Source organism: Telopea speciosissima, chromosome 3 (genome assembly GCF_018873765.1).
Source record: "Telopea speciosissima isolate NSW1024214 ecotype Mountain lineage chromosome 3, Tspe_v1, whole genome shotgun sequence".
Classification (NCBI taxonomy): domain Eukaryota; kingdom Viridiplantae; phylum Streptophyta; class Magnoliopsida; order Proteales; family Proteaceae; genus Telopea; species Telopea speciosissima.
Window position 1 is genome coordinate 10,481,878 of NC_057918.1, and position 22,495 is coordinate 10,504,372.

General features: G+C 40.0%; 3 protein-coding genes across 4 annotated transcripts; 2 read left to right on the forward strand and 1 right to left on the reverse strand.

Annotated features, from left to right (window-relative positions):
• The first annotated feature begins 2,203 nt into the window (after positions 1-2,203).
• Positions 2,204-3,679, forward strand: LOC122654225 (homoserine kinase-like). The gene is made up of 2 exons (XM_043848211.1): positions 2,204-3,269; positions 3,459-3,679. Exons 1-2 carry the CDS (start codon positions 2,204-2,206, stop codon positions 3,677-3,679), a joined length of 1,287 nt encoding a protein of 428 aa, XP_043704146.1.
• A 3,442-nt stretch (positions 3,680-7,121) lies between these two features.
• On the forward strand, positions 7,122-8,441 carry LOC122654229 (homoserine kinase-like). The gene has a single exon (XM_043848215.1). The coding sequence runs from the start codon at positions 7,122-7,124 to the stop codon at positions 8,439-8,441; it is 1,320 nt and encodes a 439-aa protein (XP_043704150.1).
• Positions 8,442-10,581: 2,140 nt separating this feature from the next.
• LOC122657075 (keratin, type I cytoskeletal 10-like) lies at positions 10,582-22,205 on the reverse strand. 2 transcript variants are annotated; one of them, XM_043851837.1, is made up of 4 exons: positions 21,318-22,205; positions 21,005-21,198; positions 11,229-11,303; positions 10,582-11,128 (listed from the first exon to the last, which is right to left on the reverse strand). In XM_043851837.1, the coding sequence occupies exons 1-4, from the start codon at positions 22,006-22,008 to the stop codon at positions 10,724-10,726; spliced, it is 1,365 nt and encodes a 454-aa protein (XP_043707772.1). In that variant the 5' UTR covers positions 22,009-22,205; the 3' UTR covers positions 10,582-10,723. The 2 variants fall into 2 exon arrangements, with proteins under 2 accessions (XP_043707772.1, XP_043707771.1); XM_043851836.1 differs by having other exon boundaries at positions 11,226-11,303.
• Between the last annotated feature and the right edge of the window lie 290 nt (positions 22,206-22,495).

A 22,495-nucleotide genomic window follows, 5' to 3' on the forward strand; every position in this document is an offset into this window, starting at 1 on the left:
TTTTGCTCTGTGATACATATTTTCTAATTAGCAGGGGAGGTTGGAGACGGAACGCAAAAGAAGTTTCTCTTGAGAAAGAGCAATTTCTTGTCGAAGGCGGCCCTGAGCTCGTTCAATATGTAGTTGTTTATATGCGGTTGTTGTGTGTAAACGGAGAAGAATTAGAAGAAAAGAAGTAGAAACAGAAAAGAATACTCATGGCTCCCATGGGGGCTGGTTTTGGGCAGCCTCCCAGACCCTTTGTTTTTCACTCTCAATTGAAACAAACCCCCGATTTTGAGAATCGATTTGGTGAAGCTCTCGGGCCTGTGATTTGAGACGACTCCTTGAAGCTTGCTATCCCAGCAGTAATGTAGAGTTGGAGCTTGAGGTCCCACTGGGGGGCTGTGAGATGCGTAGACGTTTGAAATCTTGCACAAGCAACTATGGCTGATCTGCCTTCTGCTTGCCATGTGTGCTCGATTCATGTAGGGTTTCCTCCTCAGTATTCAATTCCTCAATCACCACCGAGTTTGATGGGCCTATATGGGTCGGTCCACGGCTAGATGTCAGGATGATTATCGGGGAAGGTTTACTGATGGCTGTGGAGGTGGAGTCAAGGTTTGGATGATCCAGTGTTACTGGGCTTCTAGGAAGGGAAGACTGAATCATATGGGCCTGGGAGGTATCTTCTGGTGGGTGGGTTCGTGGGCTATTGAGGTGGACAGTGGGCCTGGATTCAACTTGAGACGAGATTCGTAAAACCTTGGTTGAGTAGTCTATGGGGTCCACAAGTGGGTAACTCGGTGCCCTAGGAGGGGGAAATGAAGCCCCTGTTGGAGCAGGGGTAGTTTGACGGAGGGGTTGTTTGATTTGTCCAACTGGGGGGGGGCCTGAAATCCAAAATGGAGCATAGAAAGGCAAGGGTTTAGGATTGCCGATACCTGAAATGGCGTCAGCATGGATTAGATCCATGACCAAGCGGGTTAGATGGGGATGCTGAGGGGTATTGACTAATACTAGTGTAGGAGAAATTGTTGTCAGAAAGAAGAGCCCATGCTCGATGAGTATTGCTTTTGCCAGAAGTCACATTTGGACTTCCGGGTGAGATCTCGACGATGAACCCTCCAACTTCAGCCAGTAGCCAAAGAGAGACTCAAAGCAAATCTGGGCTGATTCCGCTGGGATATTGGGGATTGATAGAACCCCAGATTCTTCAAAAAGGACCCTTGACTGACATGCCTGATAGTCATGCCCGATAATCCAGCGGAAAAAATAGAATACAGGGAGTTTTGAGTAAGCTAATTCAGCCCAGACGGGGCCTCCTCTCAGAGTTTTTAAACAGAGCCCTATCTTGATAGGGTGAAGCTAGGGCTGCAACAGGGTCGGGTTGGGCCGGGCTTTATAGAACCCTAGCCCAACCCTAAGTCCCCTTAGCTGGGCCCAGGCTCGACCCGACCCTGACTCAGGGCCAGAAAAATCCAACCCTGACCCCCCCTCAGGGTTGGGCCGGGCCGACCCTGATTGGCCCTGATCATGGGGAGGGGGAAAGAAATGCATGGGTTGGAATGGGCTGGGAAGAACTTATTAATTTTACATAAAATAACAATATAATAAATTATATATAACACTTATTGTCTTCATATATAATATATTATATAAAAAAATGTGGGTGAAATTTAAAGTCTATAATGTATAAATTATATCAATATATATTTTATAGTATAGCTTAAATCAGGGTCGGGCCGGGCCGGGCCAAGCTTAGCTCAAGACCTCAACCCTAACCCAACCCGACCCTAACTCAGGGCCAGAAATTTTCAGCCCTGACCCGCCCTCAGGGCCAAATATTTCAGCCCAAACCCTGTTCGGGCTCAGGGCGGGTTCGGGCCGACAGGGCTAAACTTGCACCCCTAGGTGAAGCAGTCTAAGAGAAACCCTGATTGCAAAGGAACGGTTGAGATCTCTGAGCTTTGTAGGTAGTTTCACCGATTGGAATATACCCATTTTATTCCCAATTTGAATTGCTGCTTCGTGGAGATGGAGAGGGAGTTTGAGAACGTGAACCCAGATTCTATTATGATTTAGTACAAATTAAAAAAAAAGGCCCAAAAGATTTTTATATGTTTTCCCAATCTCCCTCCCTCCCAAAAAAAAACCCTAAACACCAAATCGCGCCGACTCTGCAACACGATACCTCGATTTGAAGAAGGGGCGGTAGAAATTAATGGCGCTGAGTTCGAAGAAGTTGATCGAGATCCCTATCCCTTCCCCTTCTCTAACAACAACAAAAGCCCATCAGTACTTACTACCCAAAACTCGTCGTAACCTTAGTTTTAAATACAACTCTTATTCTTCTACTTCTTTACCGTCCCTTAGTTTTTTTAGATCCAATTCTTCTTCTTCTTCTTCTCTGCTATCGACATTCAGATGCAATTCTTGTCGGCCATCATCATCATCATCAAAGAAAATTTTGAAAATTGAGCCGGAACCAATTTTCTCCTCTGTGAAAACCTTTGCACCGGCGACGATAGCTGACGTGGGTCCCCCGGCGACGTGGGAAGGTATTATCATTTGTGATATTATCAATTGCGCGGTCGATGGCATTGGCAATTATGTTACCGTGGAAATCGATGACGACGTTCCTCCTTCTCACGTAAAAATCAAATCCGTTGAAAGCGAGGTCGACTCGCTATGGAATTACGACACGCTCGACCCTTCCCTAAATTCCGCCGGAATAGCAGCAATAACCGTCATGAAAAGACTGGGAATCGCATCCGTCGGTATTTCGCTCACTCTCGAAAAGGGATTATCACCGTTAGGGCAAATTGGATGTAGCGCTGCTAATGCTGCTGCTGCTGCTGTTGCTGTTAATGAGATTTTTGGCAGGAAATTGTCCATCGTAGATTTAATCCGAGAATGTCGATTCACTGTATCTGAATGGTATAAAGATTGTCACATCGAAAATTTAACGACAGCATTCATGGGAGGATTTGTTCTGATCAACAGCTATGAACGTCTTGAAATAGTTCCTCTTGAATTTCCTTCTGAGAAGAAATTGTTTTTCATTCTAGTAAAACCAGAAATCGAAACTCAGAAATGGACAACTACTGTTTTGAAAAGGGATGATTACTATTTATGTAGTAGTGTGGCATCTCAGATGAATAGACCACCTGGAATACATAGTAAGGAGAGGGAGAAGCGTCAGCCATTGATTCATGATCTTGTAGTGATGAAGAAAGCTGCGGGAGAATTCGGGTGTAAAATATTTATGGGTAATATGGAAAATCGCTGTAGTATTTATATGGAATTTATATATGAGAATGAGAATGAGAATGAGAATGAGAATGAGAATGAGAATGAGAAGGAGAAGGAGAAGGAGAAGGAGGATGAGGATGAGGATGAGGATGAGGATGAGAAGAAGAATGAGGATGAGGATGAGAAGAAGAGTATGCCATTAACATTAATTCCTGGTATTACAGCGGCGAAGGTGGTGGCATTTAAGAAAGGAGTATTCGGTTGTAAGTGGATTGGAAATAGGGTTATTGCAGTCACTGATGAGGAGGAGGAGGAATGTAAGGAGATTGGAAATCAAATGGTGGAAGCTTTCCTCAAACATGGAGGTGTGAAAGCGTCTGCAGTTGTTCACAGTCTTGATCGGGTTGGTGCCAGGGTTATTTCTTCACAGCCCCGTACGTATTAAGTTAATTAATTAATTAGGTCATATGATGATTATTCTTCTTTTGGTGGTTCTTAATTAGTAGTATATCATCCTTAATTTTAATTATGAGATTTTAATTTGTAATGGTGTATTTTTTATTTTGAATATCATTATCATCGATCATGCATGCATTTCTTTTACTTTCTTTCACCTTCTTTCGTGTAGATCATATAGTTTGGAATGAATCTAAAATATAATGCGTTCATTATCAAAGCTTATAAGGGTATTGCCCATGGGATTGTATAATGTATTAATCCCAAGCTTGTATGTATCTTAATTTATCCACCGATGCTAATCAATACATATCTTATTTTTAGGGTATAAAAAAGTACCGTAGAATAGGGTCAAAGGTCAATACATGACCCGATACGATTGATACTTATCAATTCACTTGATGCATTTCTTACAATCTATATAAGTTGATCAATGACTTACCAAAGCTCCTGTAAGGTATTGTAATCAATTTTGTTTTGGCAAATCAATTTGATTCTTCTTTTCTATTAGCAAAAACAACTTTAGTAGTGTTGGTTTCATCACCATTTGGTATCAAGGAACTAAACTAGATTTGCGCAAGAACAATTTTCTATCAAAACTTTGAATTTTTGTTCTACTATTGATTTTTAATGCCTTTTTTTTTAAAGGAGGTGTGTGTCTAAACCCTAAATCTTCCCCAAATTGAAAAAATGACCATTTTTATTTTGTATTAGTAAAAGTAAGAAACTTCATCCTTTATACATGCATATTAATTGAGTGCACTTGTCTCGTCGTACTTTGTTCTCCTCTATATACATGATATAAGCTACATATTACTTATTTATGCTTTAAAACTATATTTTGCATGAATCTTAAACATTTCTATGCGTATCTTTAGTGTATCTTGCATCTCTCTGATATGATACGAACGTCTTAAAATCTCATTTTCGTTACGATACTTGATATCGATACTTTAAACTTGATTAATACTATGGGGAAGGGATAGGCGTGCCTCCTGCACCAGGTAAGCTAGGAGAAGGCTAGGAGAAGGATAGACACACTGCCTGGAGTAGGTAAGCCAGTGGACGGCTGTCACATGGGAGGGAGGTGGGGAGACAAGGGTGGGCAGGGGTGTCTTTTCACTACAAGGGTGGGGAGAGAGAGAGAGAAATACAAGGTTGGGCACATCGCTAGCATGCCGAGCCTTTTCCCTAATATTATAATTAGAGTTAAATTAATATTTGAATACTGGTCCTATATGGAGAATTGTGTACTAATCAAACATTCTATATCATCCATAAGGTCCCCTTCACTTGAAAATATGTCGGTGTAGCTTTCCCTAAAGATTGAAACAGGACTACACACCCTTAAACAATTCACTCTGCAAAATGTACAAGTATAAAAGGATAGTCCCTTTGCTCTACAAAATGTACGGTTTACAAGGTTAGTCCTTTCGAAAGGGGTGGCTAAACAAGCCCTAGCTGGAGGAGCTAGGGTTTGGTGTAAAACTTGTGGAACTGAAATGAGTCAAAAAGGGGTGAATGAGGCCTAACAGGATAACCCTTTAAGTTATCAATATTACAAAAAGAAATATTTACACTTTAAATTTTCCTTAATTATATAAAAGAACATCTCTACAAAAAGCGTAACGTGAAAACCCCATATGGAATTTACCAAAAAAAAAAAAAACCCTACATGGTAGAAATTTTCATTTACACTTTCTCCCCACATTTCAATATCTACAATGCACCCTCACAATTATGGAAACAAACATCCACCAAAATTGTAAGTAAACTGCATAATTAACCCTGAATATTAAGACCAATAACTATTCAAAATTATTTGAAACTTCTTTCAAAGAATAATATTACCGAGGCCTTGGATTCCGATTGATCATCATCCAATTACTCACATATCTGGATGTTCAACCTATCAAGGTGAAACCATGTTGAGGAACACCCCCCATTCATGCATTTATATCATACAACGAGTATCCAATTTGTTGTCAGTCCTGTCGGTAGACATCAACCATGTTATAATGTTTTTGTTTGGCTTAGAAAACTTGAGAAACGATGGACTATAATTGGAACACTATCATGCATGGCTACTTTCCTATTTATTCCTATGAATATCGTGTCCTTTTAAAAATAAAAAAATAAAAAACAAAAATACAAAACTCAAAGTGAACTTTGGAATCACATAGCAAGTGGTTTAGTAACTTTATTCCTTTGTTCTTTTGAGATCTTTGAAAATGGCAAAACCCCTTCTTCTTAACACCTCAAAGATAGGACCTAGTGTGTTTGCATTCTCTTTAATGATTTCATTAGTTGGCCTTGTATGATAATACTTTTCTATTTCTCTATTTTTATTTTTAATTCTTGAGTACAAAAAAAGAATAGAAATGGGTTACCAAACACATTTTTTTGTCTAAAAATTTGGTCTAGTACATAAATATAAAAAAGATATTTTTAAAATTGAAACATGACAAAGAACCTTAAGTTTTATCATGTGGGCCTTTATTTCTCTCCCGTGCGTCTTCTTTGCATAAATATGCAGTTAAGACTTTAAAAATTCCACTATTGCTATCGGGCTGCAATAATGGTTTGTAACTCTTGTTTGTCTGGCATTCAGGCTCCGTTTGTTTCAACGTAAAATTTATCTTGGTAAATGTTAAATTTTACATGTTGAAAAGTTTTCCAATGTTTGTTTCCACTTTTCATAAAAAAACAAACATTGAAAACTTGTCAACATGTAAAATTTTAAAAGTCTAAATTTTTTTAAGTAAAAATTTTTAAGTCGAAACAAACGGAGCCTAGGGAATGGAATTTTGTTGATTTGGAAAATGAAAACAGTCCTGTATTAACCCCAAGGGGCAGTACAATTGGCAAGGAACGAGACCTAAGGAATCTGAAGGTCCTAAGTTCGACTATGCCTCTTCCCCAAGGCCACCCGCCTGAAAGGAAACTCGCTGACAAACATGGGGCCCCAATACCTTCCAATTCCTATGTGTTATAGGTTTATGCACGAGCCCGAGAAGAATTAATCGGCCAACGACCCCGTATTTATGTTCCCTTCCTTTTTCCTTATGTATCCATTGGTCCAAGTAATTTTGTTAAGGAAAGTGGAGTCATTAGGAAGATAAGCCGATTTTTTAAGATGGAAACGGTAAAGGAAAAGACAAGGAGGTTGTGTGTGTGAGAGAGTGAGAAAATTATCTCCGAGAGATTCGAGGGAGCAAATCTCTCATCTTCCGCCGTATTGTTAGTTTTCCACTTCTTGCGAAAAATTAAAAAAACCCTAAACTTCCCCTCCCTCCCTCCCCCCTTATTGTTTAGTTTTCCACTTAAAAGGGCAAAAAAAAAAAACCCTAAACACCCAAATCACCGCCGACTCTGCAATACGACGTACGGTAACTTCAATTTGAAGAAAGTCTGGAAGGTTGTATTAATTAATGGCGTTCATGAGTTTGAAGTCCATCATCATCCCTCCTATCTCTTCTCCAACAACAACAACAAAAGCCCATCATCGGCGGCCATTGACGAGAGCCTTCAAAAGTGACGACAGCCTTCAAAATTCTTATAATTATGATCGGCAGCGGCCATTGACGAGAGCCTTCAAAGTTGAGCCGGAACCAATATTCTCCTATGTGAAATCCTTTGCACCAGCCATAATTGCAGACGTGGGCCCGGACTCTAAACAGATCAATTGCGCCATCGATGGCATCGGCGATTATGTTTCAGTTCGCATTGATCCAGAAGTTAATCCTGGAACGGCATCAATCTCTACCATTAATGGCGTTGCACCCAAAGATCATAGAATTAAATTCACCACTGAACAAGTCATGGAAAGTCTGGGAATTGACTCCGTCGGTCTGTCCCTCTCTATCGAGAAGGGATTACCACCGTTATGGAATATTGGATCGACAGCTGCTACTGCTGCTGCAGTTTTTGTTGCTGTTAATGAGATGTTTGGCGGGAAATTGTCGGTCTCAGAATTAATTCAGGCGGGTGTCTATGGACGGCCTTTTCTTGAAGAGCAGGTCTCCGATTGTCAACTCATCGTCGGTAATTTAATGACATCGATCATGGGAGGTTTTGTGATGATCCACAAATACCTACCTCTTGAAGTAAGTCTTCTTGAATTTCCGGCTGAGAAGGAATTGTTTTTCATATTTGTGAACCCAGAAATCGAAATTGAAGGGAACTCGTCATGTACAACAAGACTAGAGATGACAACATCTATGAAGAAGCCGACATCTAAGAAGAAGCTAACTTCATATGTTGGTTTTGGTCCTACTATTTTGCGTGGTGCTGAGTGGGCAAGATCGTTTGAGTACCGGAGGCCGCGTGCGCCACTACTTCCTGGTTTTGAAGTGATGCACGCAGCAGCAGCAGCGGCGGCCGAGGAGGGGGAAGCAATGGGAATGGGGTGTAGAATAATTAAAAACAAGAGGGTCAGTGATGTTGATGATTATCTGGAGAAGTCTATGGAGGAGATGGAGGAGATGAGTAAATCAAAAATTCCTGGTCTTGCAAAGGTGATGAAAGTAGCATTGGAAGAAGGAGCATTCGGGTGTAAGTTGGTTGGGCCTAATGTTATTGTTGCAGTCACTGATGATATGGAGAAGGGTCAAGAGATTAAATATCGAATGGTGGAAGCTTTCCACAACCACAACCATGAAGGAGGAGGAGGAGGTTTGAAGGCTTCTGCAACAATTCAGAAACTTGATCGGGTTGGTGCCAGGGTTATTAGTAGTAGAGAATGGAAATGAATTGAATGAATTCATGAATTCCTTTCGTTAAAATCACCTTTAATTTAATTTAATTTAATTTAATTAATTAATTAATAGCAGTAAGTAGTACTACTAGTACTCCTCCCTCCCAAACACTCACTATATATTATATTAGTTAGTTTGGTTAAACAACTTTCTTCATTCAACTTGAAATGGATATTATGGATAGATAGGGTTTCATTTTGCCGCATGCAGTAGTTTCTGATTTCAAATATTTCTGTGCATGTATTACTTTCACTTTTACACTATTTTGTGTAGATCATGTATTATATAGTTTGGAATGAATCTAATGTGTTAAGTATCGATCTTATGCTTACAAGTACTGCAGATTTTTATCCCCTCAATTTGTCTGCTCCTTAGTTTCCTCAATTCCATCTAATAGGGGTTGGAAATGGGAATTGCCAAGGTGGGATCCACCTCCCCGCTATTAGATATTAGAGGAATTGGGGAAATTGACAGGCAGGCAAATTGAGGTGATAATTTCCCCTTCGACTCCACTTCTATCGCTTCCTTGATGGCATAACCGCCGTACACCTCCTTTCCTGTTCACACCATCCTCTCCAGCCCCGCATCTCTTCTAACTCGCTCAAGAAGAAGTTAACCAAATTGCATGGGCATATCTTGTTCTTCCTTTTACTTTCTGTGAGTTTCTATAGTAAATTACCTTTGATTTGAATCTTTTGAGAAAATCTGCAAATTGATCTGCCACCTTTAAGGAGAATCCCTCTTCCTTCAATTTACTTTTTCTTGTGTTTGTTCGAATGCCATTAGTTGGTTCTAATTTAATATGGTTACCGAGTGAGTTAACAGAGAGATGTGGGAAGGGGAGGCGAGGGGAGGGGAAGGTGTGAACAGGGAAGGAGGTGTACGAGGCTTCCCTGTCTTGGCCGTAGAATCTCTCAGAAGAAGTCCAATAGAGTGTGCAAAATGGTCCGTTTGATCCAAATGGAGGATAGAGCATATTTCGATTTTCTTCTTCACCCAAAACCCTGATTTCGCTCACTGTTTCCAAGATCTCATCTGCAAATGGAGGAGCAACAACCCTTGTGCACCGAAATCCAATACGAATCTGAATACGCAAAAGCACAACTAGTTTGAATCCCGGCCGATGGATGCCCGCACATTAGTGTGATGTGGGAAAGGTGGTGACGGTGGCGAATTTCAAATCTCAAAAGGGAAAGGGGTGGGTGGACTTTTTATGTGGGCCCATGGAGCAGTTTTTGACGTAAGGGTTTGCAAAGGAAATGCACAGGTGGCTAATCCAAATTCTCTATCCTCCCCCACTATTTGAATAATTTGGATCCATCTGCCCATGTCTGTTTCTCCACTAGTCACAAAGCACAACCCTTTATTTGACAAAGGGGTTGGCCAAGTGAAATAAACGAGTACCTTGGGCATGGGCTCGTTCACACACACACATGCTGATAAAGTAGAATCGTTATGCTGTAATGCATCATAGCTGCAGAGGCCATGTGCATCACGTGGACCTGTTATTTCACATGACCTCTGCAACGCCATACAATGCTTTCCAGCACAACAGGAAAGGATAAAATTCGATAAAATATATCTTTAATTAAACAAAAATACGGGGTAAAGAGATTTATAGACTTGAAGCTCATTGAAGAAAAATTTTCTCCAAAGCGTTTTTTATTGTTGTCAGTTACTAGGACAAAAGTTTTTACCAAAAATAAAAGAGTTACTTGGACAAAAGAATGTACAGAAGCCAGACTCAAGTGGATACCATGAGCCATAATCTGTCACGTAATTCCAATTGGTAAAACAAATTGGCAGGAGAAAGAGCTGGTGGCAAGCATCACCAAGTTCTTATGGTTGGCTACACCTTAAATGAGCTTCAAACATCAAGAACCAATTTAAGTCGGAGTACTCATTTTCAATTTTTGGGTAGAAATTTAAGTCGGACTACATAAAGGCTAAACAAACACATGCAGAATAGCTCAGAAATGCATCAAATTTCATGAATTTTCAGTTCCAACTTCGGATCTTCAGGTTAGTTACCTTGTAGACAATCAAATCGATGTCAGTTCTAGTTTGTTAATGAAAGGGTCTTGCCAAGTCTTCTCCACATTAAACCTCCTTTTTTTTTTTGGTAAAACACATTAAACCTCCTTGACTGAACTACAAGAGGGAGCATTCATCCACAGTACCCCATCAATATAATCCTCGGTTTCTTTCAGATGAAAAACCTGTCAATCCCTACAAAGCCAGAAAGCAGGACAAGCTAAAATGACCTAAAAGCTAAATCATGAACCCAGCTCAACATCAGCCTGGGTGTAACTGCCATGAGTTGCCGATCCATAATTGTTGTAATTGTGCCCACCAGAACCCCTTCCCCTGCTGTTATAGTTTTTAGAATTATAATTCCCCGGCTGTTCGTAGAATTGGTTCCGACCATTCTGGTATCCCCCACCACCTCTGCCACTTCGACCCCCACGGCCATTAGCATAACCCCTGCGGCCACTGCCACTGCCACCACCACCACCACCACCACCACGGCCACCTCGCTGATTCTGATATGCCCTTCGAGGGATGTACTGTTGCTCCTTTGATTCCATATTTCTCTCGCTCTGATCATCCCATTCTGCCTGTGCCTTTTGCTCCTGTTGAGCTGATGTCACTTCTGCAGTATTTGGCACCTCGGCTACATCCTGTTAAGCAAAAAAATTTCCAAATTTCCATCAGAAATATGGTACTGTATCCCATCCTCCCAAGTGATAAAGATCCTCCATTTAGCAATTAAAGTACCACCTCAGAAAGTTCCTCAACAGGACTCGATTGATCAGCATCAGGTTCCTGTCCTCGAAAGTTTGCCAGCTCTTCATCCTGCCAGAAAAGGTTGAATATAGATTAATATGGAAGTCAGTTTTCCCTTTCTTCAGAAAGAAAATAATTAAAGGCCGACAAAGATTTAAACATAGTAAGGATCTTAATGGAAAAAGTTTTTGCCCCGATAGAAACATGGAAAGACAGAATCAATCACAAATAACTGATGGAAGTCCTTGATGAACAACATTTGCTCTTGCACATCTTTGCTTTTAGAAACAGACAATATTATTAGCCTTTCATATTTTATAGTTTGGGCATATATTTTTCAGAAATTTACTGTTTTCTCAGCCAGGAAAACAAGAATTTATGTAAGGGCCTGTATGATTTACACCTCTATAGGTGAACTTTGACTAATGTAACCCAACTTTTTTAACCTTTAGTTATTCAATGAATAATCAAAACATTAGAGGTAAATCGGTCATTTGGCAAAACTGAAAAGATCCCATCAGATACACGGTGTGGAAAGGATCAAAGGAGTTGCTGCCTGAAAGGGATACGAGTTCATACACGGTGTGGATAGCGAGAGTCTGATGCTCAAGGCGCTCTGCATGTTTCTCACCCACCTGGACCTCTCCATTCACTACATCAGCGACATGACGATGCCTCCCATCTCAGGCCAGGATCTCCTTATCACCTCCACCATCCTAGTTGGGTTTATCATTATTTTGTATGTGTGACCTTTAAAATGCAATTAACCAGGTTGAAGGAAAACATCAAAGAAACAAGAACCAACATCGTGAATGAGAGAAAAAAGGATCTACACATTTCAGTGGTATTGGTTCCATTTTCTTCTAATTTAGACAATTTGAAAAGTGTCTTTCCACTTCACGGAAACCATTAAACAAACACAGGGTGGGAGAAAGCAAATGCCACATAGAAATACAGAACAAGTAAGAAACAAAAGATAACATGTAACCTACATCCCTTTCGATCCCAAATCGGTCCTCACTCTTTTCTGCTGCAACGAATCAAAGATTCTTTTTCATTTGCAACCAGTGCTGAGCTGAAACACAACTTCATTCTCTCAATTGAGGCTACTCCCATTTTTGCCCAGAAACAAGGACCTAAAGAATCTTTCCTTCCTCTGATCATCTGAGTCCAACATTGCATCTCAGTTCTTAGGTCCGCCATTCCTTTCAGCAATGATGGATAGGAGCCTTGAAATGCCTTGATTCCTAGACTTCAACTCAATGACCCCACGCATCTCTATTGTCACTAACCTTCATCCACTGCATCTCAGTTCTTAGGTCTGCCATTCCTTTCAGCAATGATTGATAGAGCCTTGAAAGGCCTTGATTCCTGGACTTCAACTCAATGACCCCACGCAACTCTATTGTCACTAACCTTCATCCACTGCATCAGCGACAAGACCATGGCCCATGTCCACTGGTCTGATTATTCGTCAACTTGGGGTTGAAGGAACTGTACCTCCCAACTTCAACCAGCTCAAAATTCTATACGATTTAAGACTTTAAAAGAACCAGTTCACTGGGGCTTTGCATTCCCTTGTCGTCAAGGACGATGACGTTGGTATGGCCTCAAACCATTCTTGTTGATCTTCTGCAGTCTCATCGCCATGGTTCGGGCCTCTGATGCCAGAGTTGCAGATCTCCATAACAGAGATCTGGCAAATTTGATTATTCTGGCTTACCCCTCTTTTAAGGTTAGGCTTTCATTAAAATCTAGGGCCAAATAAAAGAGGCTAAGATGCATTTAACACCTCTCGAGGTGTCAATGAGAAAAACCCTTTATGTAATTATCTTTTATAAGAATAGTAATATTTAATGAAGAACAGATATCTTGACCATTTCTGTTTCATGATTCACTCATGAGGAGAAGGAATTGAAAAAGTCACTGCTCATTAAACTAGAGTAGGTGGATTGATTAGGAAGGAACTTCTGGGGTATTGTGTGATTGAAGCATATCATAAAACTAGAGGCAAATTTTATACACTGAAATAAGAAGGTAGATATGGATAGTAGCACAGTACGTAAGATAGAATAAAAATGAATACATTTGAGCAACATAAGAGTAGTAACAACAGCTGACACAAGCTCAGTGAGTTGTCTAAGACAGTTCAGATACATGCAACTAAGCCTTGGCCAGTTAGCTATTAAAATCCCATTTCACCATTAAAATCTACTTACAGTCATAATTGTTGTCAAATCTTCCTGCAACTAGGAAGTACAGCAAGAAAAATAACAACTATAATTAAGGTTTCCTATGTGTTGATTTGTAGCATCACCTCATCCATTGTCAATGACATGAGATGTTTATCTCTGTTGGATGAATAAAGAACAATGGAAAGAAGGTAAAAGGATTACTACAGCAGGAAAGGAAGCCAAAAGGATTATGATGAAAAGAAGCTGTTGAGATCAACTGGTTGTCCTAACTCGGTTAGGCTAGACTAAATCATTGTCCAACCATTCAAGCAACAATTGACAGAAGACACACAAGCATGCATGTACCATGCATCAGTTGAACATGGGTGCAGTTCATTTATAATTCATAATCTGAAGTAGATGGTGGAATTAAATGAAAGGAAACATCATGGTTCCATTAGTTCAGTATATACCAAATTGGTCATGTTAAGGAAAGCAAATTGGATCCAAGTAGATTCAAAAATCCAAGAGACATGGGCGAACTCGATTGGAGCAAAGACTGGGGTTCTGAAACAGCATTCTAGATGTGCCACATGTAAGGGTCCGGACAGTTTTGCCACAGTATGGAGGCACCTCGAGATATTTTAAACTACTTAAAACAGGCTAAATGCCAGCCTCCAGTTTTAACATTTTGATCCAAAGTAGGCCAACATCAGATAACTCTCTATCAAAGTTACTAGACCAGTATTCTCTAGAATGCTACCAAATAGAGCACATTGCTGCATGAGAAATCACAGCCTGGTCAGGATTCTAATTTTCCAGTCCTCCAGTGCTCTGTATCTGGTTTGTCAGTTATAGAACTTTTCCGCTCTTTGGTTAATAGCATCTACAAATTCCTTATCAAGTAACAAACAACAACCCCCATCCCAAAAAAAAGGGAAAAATAAAGGGTTGAGACTCAAGACTAGAAATCAATGATTAAGCAAGGGCTCACATGTATGTGAACTACTAGTTATGGTTATTGGGTCATAAAATGACCAACTTTCACGGGGTAAATCATTCTATGCATTTAGAACTAGGAAACCATTAAAGAATTTGAATGTCTTGCAAGTTGGGTAATCATTCCATTAAGAAATCAATGATTAAGCAAGGGCTTATTATGTATGTGAACTACTAGTTATGGTTATTGGGTCATATAATGACCAACTTTCAAAGGGTAAATCATTCTATGCATTTAGAACTAGGAAACCCTTAAAGAATTTGAATGTCTTGCAAGTTGGGTAATCATTCCATGTATTAAGAACAAGAAAACCATTAATGAATTTGAATGTATGGCAATTAGATTTATGCTTCAATATAAAAAAATCATACACCTGTACCAGTAATAGTTAGCCAATAACAAGTACCACGCCTAACGTAAATGAATAAAAAAATAATTCAACTGAAGGGTCGAGACATTGTTGAGAGAGGAAATGCCAAAATTAATGGATCCCATTGAATGTGTGCTTAACCAGAAGTGGCCGCTCACTGCAAGGAGTGGTACCTTAAAACTTACAGGAGCAGTAGGATCATTCCAAATTTCCAATCAGCACTCATTCACCATACTTTGATAAACTAACACTAGAAGGACGAAAACAATCACAACAAAAAACCATACAGAACAGAGGGCCATGTAGTCTTCATCTGTACAAGGTCACCACTTGACTATTGAGGGAGATTTAGTTACAATGATTGGACGGATGCCTTCTCAGAACCAAGGGCTTACTTGACATTTGACAAGGAGGGGTAGATACTTGTACAACCACAGGACAATTTCGTTACAGTAATGTCGTAGATCAGCTACCACCACATGCAATAACTCAGCAAGAGATGGAGCTACAAGAGATGATCCTTATGTTGAGCCTCAACAAAGGAGAATGAACAAGTAGGAAGTCCATTTTGCATGTTCTTTTTTTTCACTTTTTAGTCTTTTTTTTAATTCAGTATTTATTCAGTAGTCAGATCCTTGTTCATTTCTGCACTGGCGACCATTCTTTGAATGAATAAAATTATTATTCATTAAAAAAATAAAATATGTGAAGTCCTGAGGCCATAGGAGGAATAACCTGAACAATAGTGGAGAGGAACCGATTAAGACTAAGGCTTTATATAATGGCTTCAAGCTGAGGACTTTGAGCTGGCTCAGAATTGAAGTTTCAGACATCTTTTTTATTAAAAAATAAAAGTTTCCAGTACGTTAAAGGCCAGAAGCCACTCTGGCACAACATCCATGTGGTAAGCGGAACCTTGCAACTCGCAAGACTCAGCCACCTCAGCATCACCCATATCATCCATAACACTCCACTAGGCCACCTCCCTTACAACCTTACATTCCTCCAACCACTCTCCCCTCTACCTCTAGCTCAACCTCCTCCATTGGTGCCATTGAGAATGCAAATGTTCTCACTTCATATCTCCACACCTTAGCCAGCCATGACCCTCCTATGACCACTCTGCCACAAGAACAAGATGAAACTGAAAACTCTGATTCTGATAAGGCTCAAATTCGGTAGACATGCTGTTCAAGTCAACACGTAGTCTTGGTTTCATTTTCATACCAATCTGATCTTCCATGTGGGCAATATATTGCTGAAAATTGTCTGAAAAAGCCAACTCTGTTGGAACTATCTTGAAAAAACAATATGCTTACTTTTCTCCTGTTCCGCTTCATCTCTACCACTTCTCTATTATTCCTATTTCTACACCATTTCCTACATCTTCTATTTCTTCTCTACTATTTCCTATTTTGTAAGAATTTACGTTTGCATCTTATTCTGTGTTGCTTCCATTCTGGCTACCCAAGAGAATGGAACAAAACCCTGAAAGTTCTGAAAATCTCTTTGGAATTTATGTTCTGGATGAATACTGTAGGAAAGTGGGACTCCGAGGGAGACACTAATACGATGCGGAACGAGATGACAGCCTGCACTAAGAAAGTTGCTAAGGAGGTACTAGGGGAATCAAAAGGTAATGCCCCTAGGGAAACGTGGTGGTGAGGTGACGAGGTTCAGTCGGCCATTAAACCTAAGAAAGCTAATTATAAGTCTTGGTAAATGACTAAAAAGGTAGAAGATTAAAGAGGCATAAATTTTCCAGAAACGAAGCAAGAGGATTGTTGGGAAAGCAAAGCAAAGCAAAGAAATATGAGGATCTTTATAATAATCTGAACATAAAAGGATAAGGGAAAAAACTATCTATAAGATAGCTAAAATGATAGACCTAGACATATTAAAGATGATGATGGTAAAGTACTAACAAGGGATGAGGATTAAGGAGAGATGAAAAACGTATGTATTTCTACAACCTACTTAATGAAGATCCCTCAAGTAATAGGAATCCGAAAGGCACAACTCATCTTGACACCACATGGCGTAGATATATACGCAAAAATTAGGGTGTCTGAAGAAAAAGAAGCACTAAGAAAGATGATAGTCGGCAAGGCCCCAAGGAATTTGTGGTTTATCTTGGGTCACCAAGCTGTTTAAGAAGATTATGAGCACAAAGAAAATGTCAAATGAATGGAAGAGAAGCATTGTGGTGCCGATCTACAAAGTTAAGGGGGATATTAAGTGCTGCAATAGAACTAATGGGTCATACAATGAAGTTATGGGAGAGGGTTATTAAAACCCAGCTGAGAAAGGAAATTACTATTTCAGAGAACCAATTTGGTTTTATGCAACGAAAATCCACGATGAAAGCTATTTTCTTCCTTAGGAGACTCATGGAAAGATTTTTAGAGAGCAGGAAGGATGTCTGTTTAGTCTTTGTTGATCTAGAAAAAGCTTACGACAGAGTCCCTAGAGAATTAATCTGGCCTATCCTAGAGAAGAGAAGGGTGTCACGTAAATAAGTGGACATTATTAGAGATATGTATGATGGTGTGGTGACTAGCATTAGTATTGTGGGAGGGTCAAGGTAGCGAATTCCCAATTCCAATGGGGTTACATCAACAATCTACTTAAGCCCTTTTGTTTGCACTAATCATAGATGATTTAATGAGAGGCATACAAGATGAAGTTCCTTGGGATAGCTTTTTGCTGATGATATTATTTTAGTGGATGAGACAAGAGCAGGGATTAACGCCAAGTTGGAGTTATGGATATCAACATTGGAATCAAAAGGTCTTCAATTAAGTAGAACAAAGACGGAATATTCAGTGTGTATGTTTAGCCACACTAGGACAGTAAATGAAGTGGTGAATTTGGATGAGAGGGGGATTCCACCAAGTGAATGACTATTTTAGATATGTGGGCTCAATCGTAAGCAAAGAAAGGGATATAAAGGATGATGTTACCCAAGGGAATAAAATAGGATGGATAAAGTGGAGAGGTGCATCCGAGGTGTTGTGTGATCAGTGAATCCCTTTAAAGCTTAAAGGAAAATTTATAGGACTATCATTCGACGGACTATGATATATGGTGTGGAATGTTGGGCAGTTAAGAAGAGCAATATAGACAAACTAAGTGTAGCGGAGACAAGGATATTGAGATGGATGTGTGGCAAGACTAGGAAGGATAATTGGGAGTAGCCCCAATTCATGATAAATTAAGTGAGAGTTGTTTGCGGTGGCACGGCCATGATCAACAAAGGCCTTGGGATGCTCCAGTTTGAAGGAGTGATCTAATTCAGATTGAAGGTACCAAAAGAGCCAGGGGCAGGCCTAAATTAACCATTGGAGAAGTGATGAGGAAAGATATGCATAGCTTAGGCCTCGTACCAAGTATGACATTGAATAGAAAGAATTGGAGAGCGAGGATCCATGTGGCCAACCCCATTTAGTTGGGATAAGGCTATGTTGTTGTTGATGATGATGAATACTATTGGAGAAACCCACCCACCCTCCCACCTCAAATAGGCTACATATGACGGTCCACTAAAAGGGAGGGCCATGTCATGGGAATAGTTTAAGAGTAGCTTGATAGGGAACAGTCAGGATTGAGATCACCAAGAGTCTAGATGGATCAACCATAGCTGAATAGAAGTCTCATCAGCTAGTAAAAGAAGCTGCATTTGATTGAATGGGATGTTTTAATTCACTGGGGGCTGAGCGGTAATTTCGCACGGTCATGTGTTTAGGCGCAGGAACCACGCGACCAGTTAACATTCTTTTTCCCATTATAAATATATTAATTGAGGCTGTCAATTAGGGTTACACTGATTCTAAAATCAGCGGTTCTCCCTTATTCTTTCTTCCTCCCTTTCTCTTCTCTTTCTTCCATTGACTTGCGCAGGTACTGGTTATTGTTGTTCTGACTTGTTACAGGTTGTGTACGTATTACTTGCATGCTATGATTGTGGCAAGTTCCCTTTTTTATAGAAATAATAAATGTATTTAGATTATTAACCAACTAGCTTCCTTGGAAATTGTTTATAATTGTCACCTGGGAAATGTCCCCGAACCTATACGGCTATACGTAGTTGGTGGATCCATATGATCCAAGTTCCCACGTTCTAAGATTTAACAGTACTCGGTATCAGAATCTTAGGCACTTGTCCACACAAACCCATGCAAAATAGCCAACAAATATAAATAAAAAAATAAAAAATGTATCCTTTTCTTTTGCATTTGCATGATAGGAATCAACAGATATCTAATAATTTCACAGCAAATACATTTGGAACAAATGACTGCATCCATCTTTCAGCTTACCAAATCAGACCCCAGACAAAATGTCACATTCCAAGTTCTACCTCCATAGTCAGGCAACACATCACCTTGCACTTACTTCCGATAACACTATTAGACTACAACAATTTTTTTTCTATTAACAGGTTTCTTGATAATTTCTACACCAAAAATAGAAATCTCCTCAGCTCATCGCTTTTCACAGGCACAACTGCATCCCAACCTTTTTTTTTAACAGACCATATTGCACACCAAAAAAAAAAGGTATCTTTCAATAAGCTAAATCCCACTGCCCACAAATAATGTACTAGCATGATCCCTAAGTAGAAGATTCTCTGCACTATCTAAACAACACAAGCTTCTAAACAAAGCTACAGTTGATAGGCAATCTGAGAAAAATTAGTAAGAACAGCTATTAAAAATTGAGATAGATGCTGCAAATTTTGGTTCCAACCTACCATATAACATTTTTATTTTTATTTTTTCCCAAACAAACTTGTGATAACCATATCAGTGCCCCAGATTACATGGATCAAATCATTCTAAACTGGAATTTAACCCAAGGTAGTAGATTTCCTAAAACTACTAACCTACCCCCTACCCAACTAAGATAGTGAGCAAAATCAAAGCTTGGAATCTTTGCACAATCTCATGTAAACTTGAATAATGTGCACAACCCCCTGATTTCTTTATAATATTGAAAGAGGTAATCCCCAATGCAAAGTAGACATATTCTCTAGATCAACAGTATCATTGCTCCAAGATAAAGCAACAAAACAGCTTGAAAAAGAATACACAGTCCACTATGATATCTTATGGAATAAGAGTAAAGCAACGTGTCAAGCATGAATAGGGTGAGAGCATAGAAACGGAATAAGGAACCAAGAAACTACAGAAGTACACCCATCAGAACAATTAAGATCCTCTCCCGAGGAGATAAAATCAGAGTATGAACTTATTAACTACATGATACCAACCGTAACAATAAATATTGAGTTCTAAATAAATATTATGGCCATTGAAAGTAACAAGGATATCATCTCTGATGCGATGATTCATGATATGATTATCACTTCTGGTGTGAAAAAGTTCTGCAGGTAGGCCAATTAACAGGAAATAACAGACACAGGCAAAATAAGGTACATGAATGGGATAGCGAAACTGCACAGTGAAGAACAACTGCTAAACTAACAACTAGTATGATTGACAAGTTAGACACAACTCTATCCAGATCCTTGAAAAACATACAGGGAATAGGAGATTGATTGACCAGAAGACTGGAACTCTGAGTAACAAACAGCATTGGTAACAGAGTCCAGTGTTTCTAATCAACAAGATCAACAGTTCAGCATAGCAAATATAGGGCTTGATTGTTTTCCACACAGATGAGAAGTGGAGTTTATCAGCAGATGCCTATTCAAAGAACTTCAGCAGATTTGTCAAATCTATGCCTTTGACTAGCCTACTCAAATGAGAAGCCATTCAGCATAACAACACCCAAAACAATCAGCTATTCAGAAGATCATCAGATTCAACAATAATTGACTAATGTCATTTCATGTTATTGAAATCATAATCAAGGAGAGAGCACGGTGGTAGAATTTTGACATGGCATGCAAAGGGAAGCATGCACTTAGGTTTCGGCTTGACAAAAAAGAGAAGAAGGGCATTGAAAGCAGAAAGGAAAAGCATGCAAACAGGATTTTGGATGAGGCCCACAGATAACAAAACAGGTCCATGAATAAGAGGACAATCAGATAGCAAAGACCAAGTCAATTCATAGAGTTTAATGTTTTAACTTTTGCCATTACAAGGAACTAGATTGACTAATCAAAGATTACAGCAAGTCCAAAAACATAAAAGAATCAGCCTTGGGAAGGGAAAATATCTTAAAAACCCTAATATGCAAGGGAGAAGGGAAAGAGTTTCACCTTCTGCTCGTAATGTGCGTATGCATTTTCCACCTGGACAGGAACCAGCGACACCGAGGAGTCATGCAACTGCACCTGGCAGGGCGCATACTTTCCCGCAGCAGCAACCACTTCAACCGCAGCCTTCATCTCAGGAGTCGTCGTGAAATAATCCGATGCCAGAATCTTGTTTAGCCGCTCCCTCAATCCATCATCTACAAATTACATTTTCGATTAGCCATATATCTCTCATACAGCAATTCAGTAAGCTGAGAAATTAGTGACCCAAAAGAAGAAAAAAAAATCACAGAAGCTTAAAAGAAATGATAGATACAGGTAACTGTCGCTCCCGATTCAATGGGCTGGTCCGAATTGGCGAGCCAATGCTTGGCATGCTCGACGCAGCTACGTAGAGCGTTCTTGTGAGAGAGGCTGGAATGAAGAGGCCGGGAAATCACGAGACTACCAAGCATAGAAATCAAATCCAAGTCCCTTTCCCCAAGAAGATCAGTGGCATCGTCGGTCACGTAATCGTAGGTCAAGCAGCAGCCACGCTCGTGAGTCCTGGTAAGCATTGTTGACGTGAAATCACTCTGTGGCTTCACATCAAACAAGCAACCGAAGTAGAGAAGCTTCAACAGATCCTCTACGTCGGCATCATCGCGGTCTTCGCTTGATTTATGGGGTTCTTCGCTCTCGTCCTTGCTGTCTTTAATATCCTTAGATGTATCGTCAAAGACGGGGGGAGCAGCAGATACCTGAAGGTGTTGGAGTGCGAGATTGAGCTCCTCTTGAAGAGCGGTGGAGAGAGGCTGCCTAAGCTTCTCGTACTCCTCGATGAGAACGGTGACGGCAGGCTTAGAGCGGAGGACTTCCTCTTGCTCCTTGTTGAGGGCTTTGCCCTGAGCGATACTCTCTTCCATTTGAAGGATTCGGTTGTATTTCTTTTTAAGGTTACGAAGACGCTTGCTCATGAGACTAAGAACTGGACCTTCTGACACTTCTGAGGCCGCCGTGGCCGCCATTGTTGCTGGTACCAACGCTTCTCCCTTCCTCGTTTTTCCTGGATATCTTCGGCTCTTCCCTTTAGTAGTGACAGCGCGGGAAAGGAAAGAGAGTATGTGTTAGGGCCTCAGCAAGATTGGGAGTTGGAACTCTCACATTTACACAGCCATGGAGATTAGGAAATGGCGATGGAAGTGGCGGAGTGATGAAGCGGCGGGGGACTGAGATTTTGGGGGGAGAAAGTGAGTCGAGACGGACCAAGTTACGGAACACTCTTAATTGAAAGGGCAACTTTAATGGCAATTCACCCCAAAAAAAAAAAAAAACTTTAATGGCAACTTGTTTTTTTGGGTTTTTGTCAAATGCCCCTTGAAAATGCCAATTTATCCAAATGTCCCCTTAAAACTTTTATAGTTTCAAATTTCCGCTATTTTCAAAACTTCGTAGCACTTTGGTCTTTTGCCGTTAATTTAAAAAGTTAAGTGTTAATTTCAAGATATCTAATGA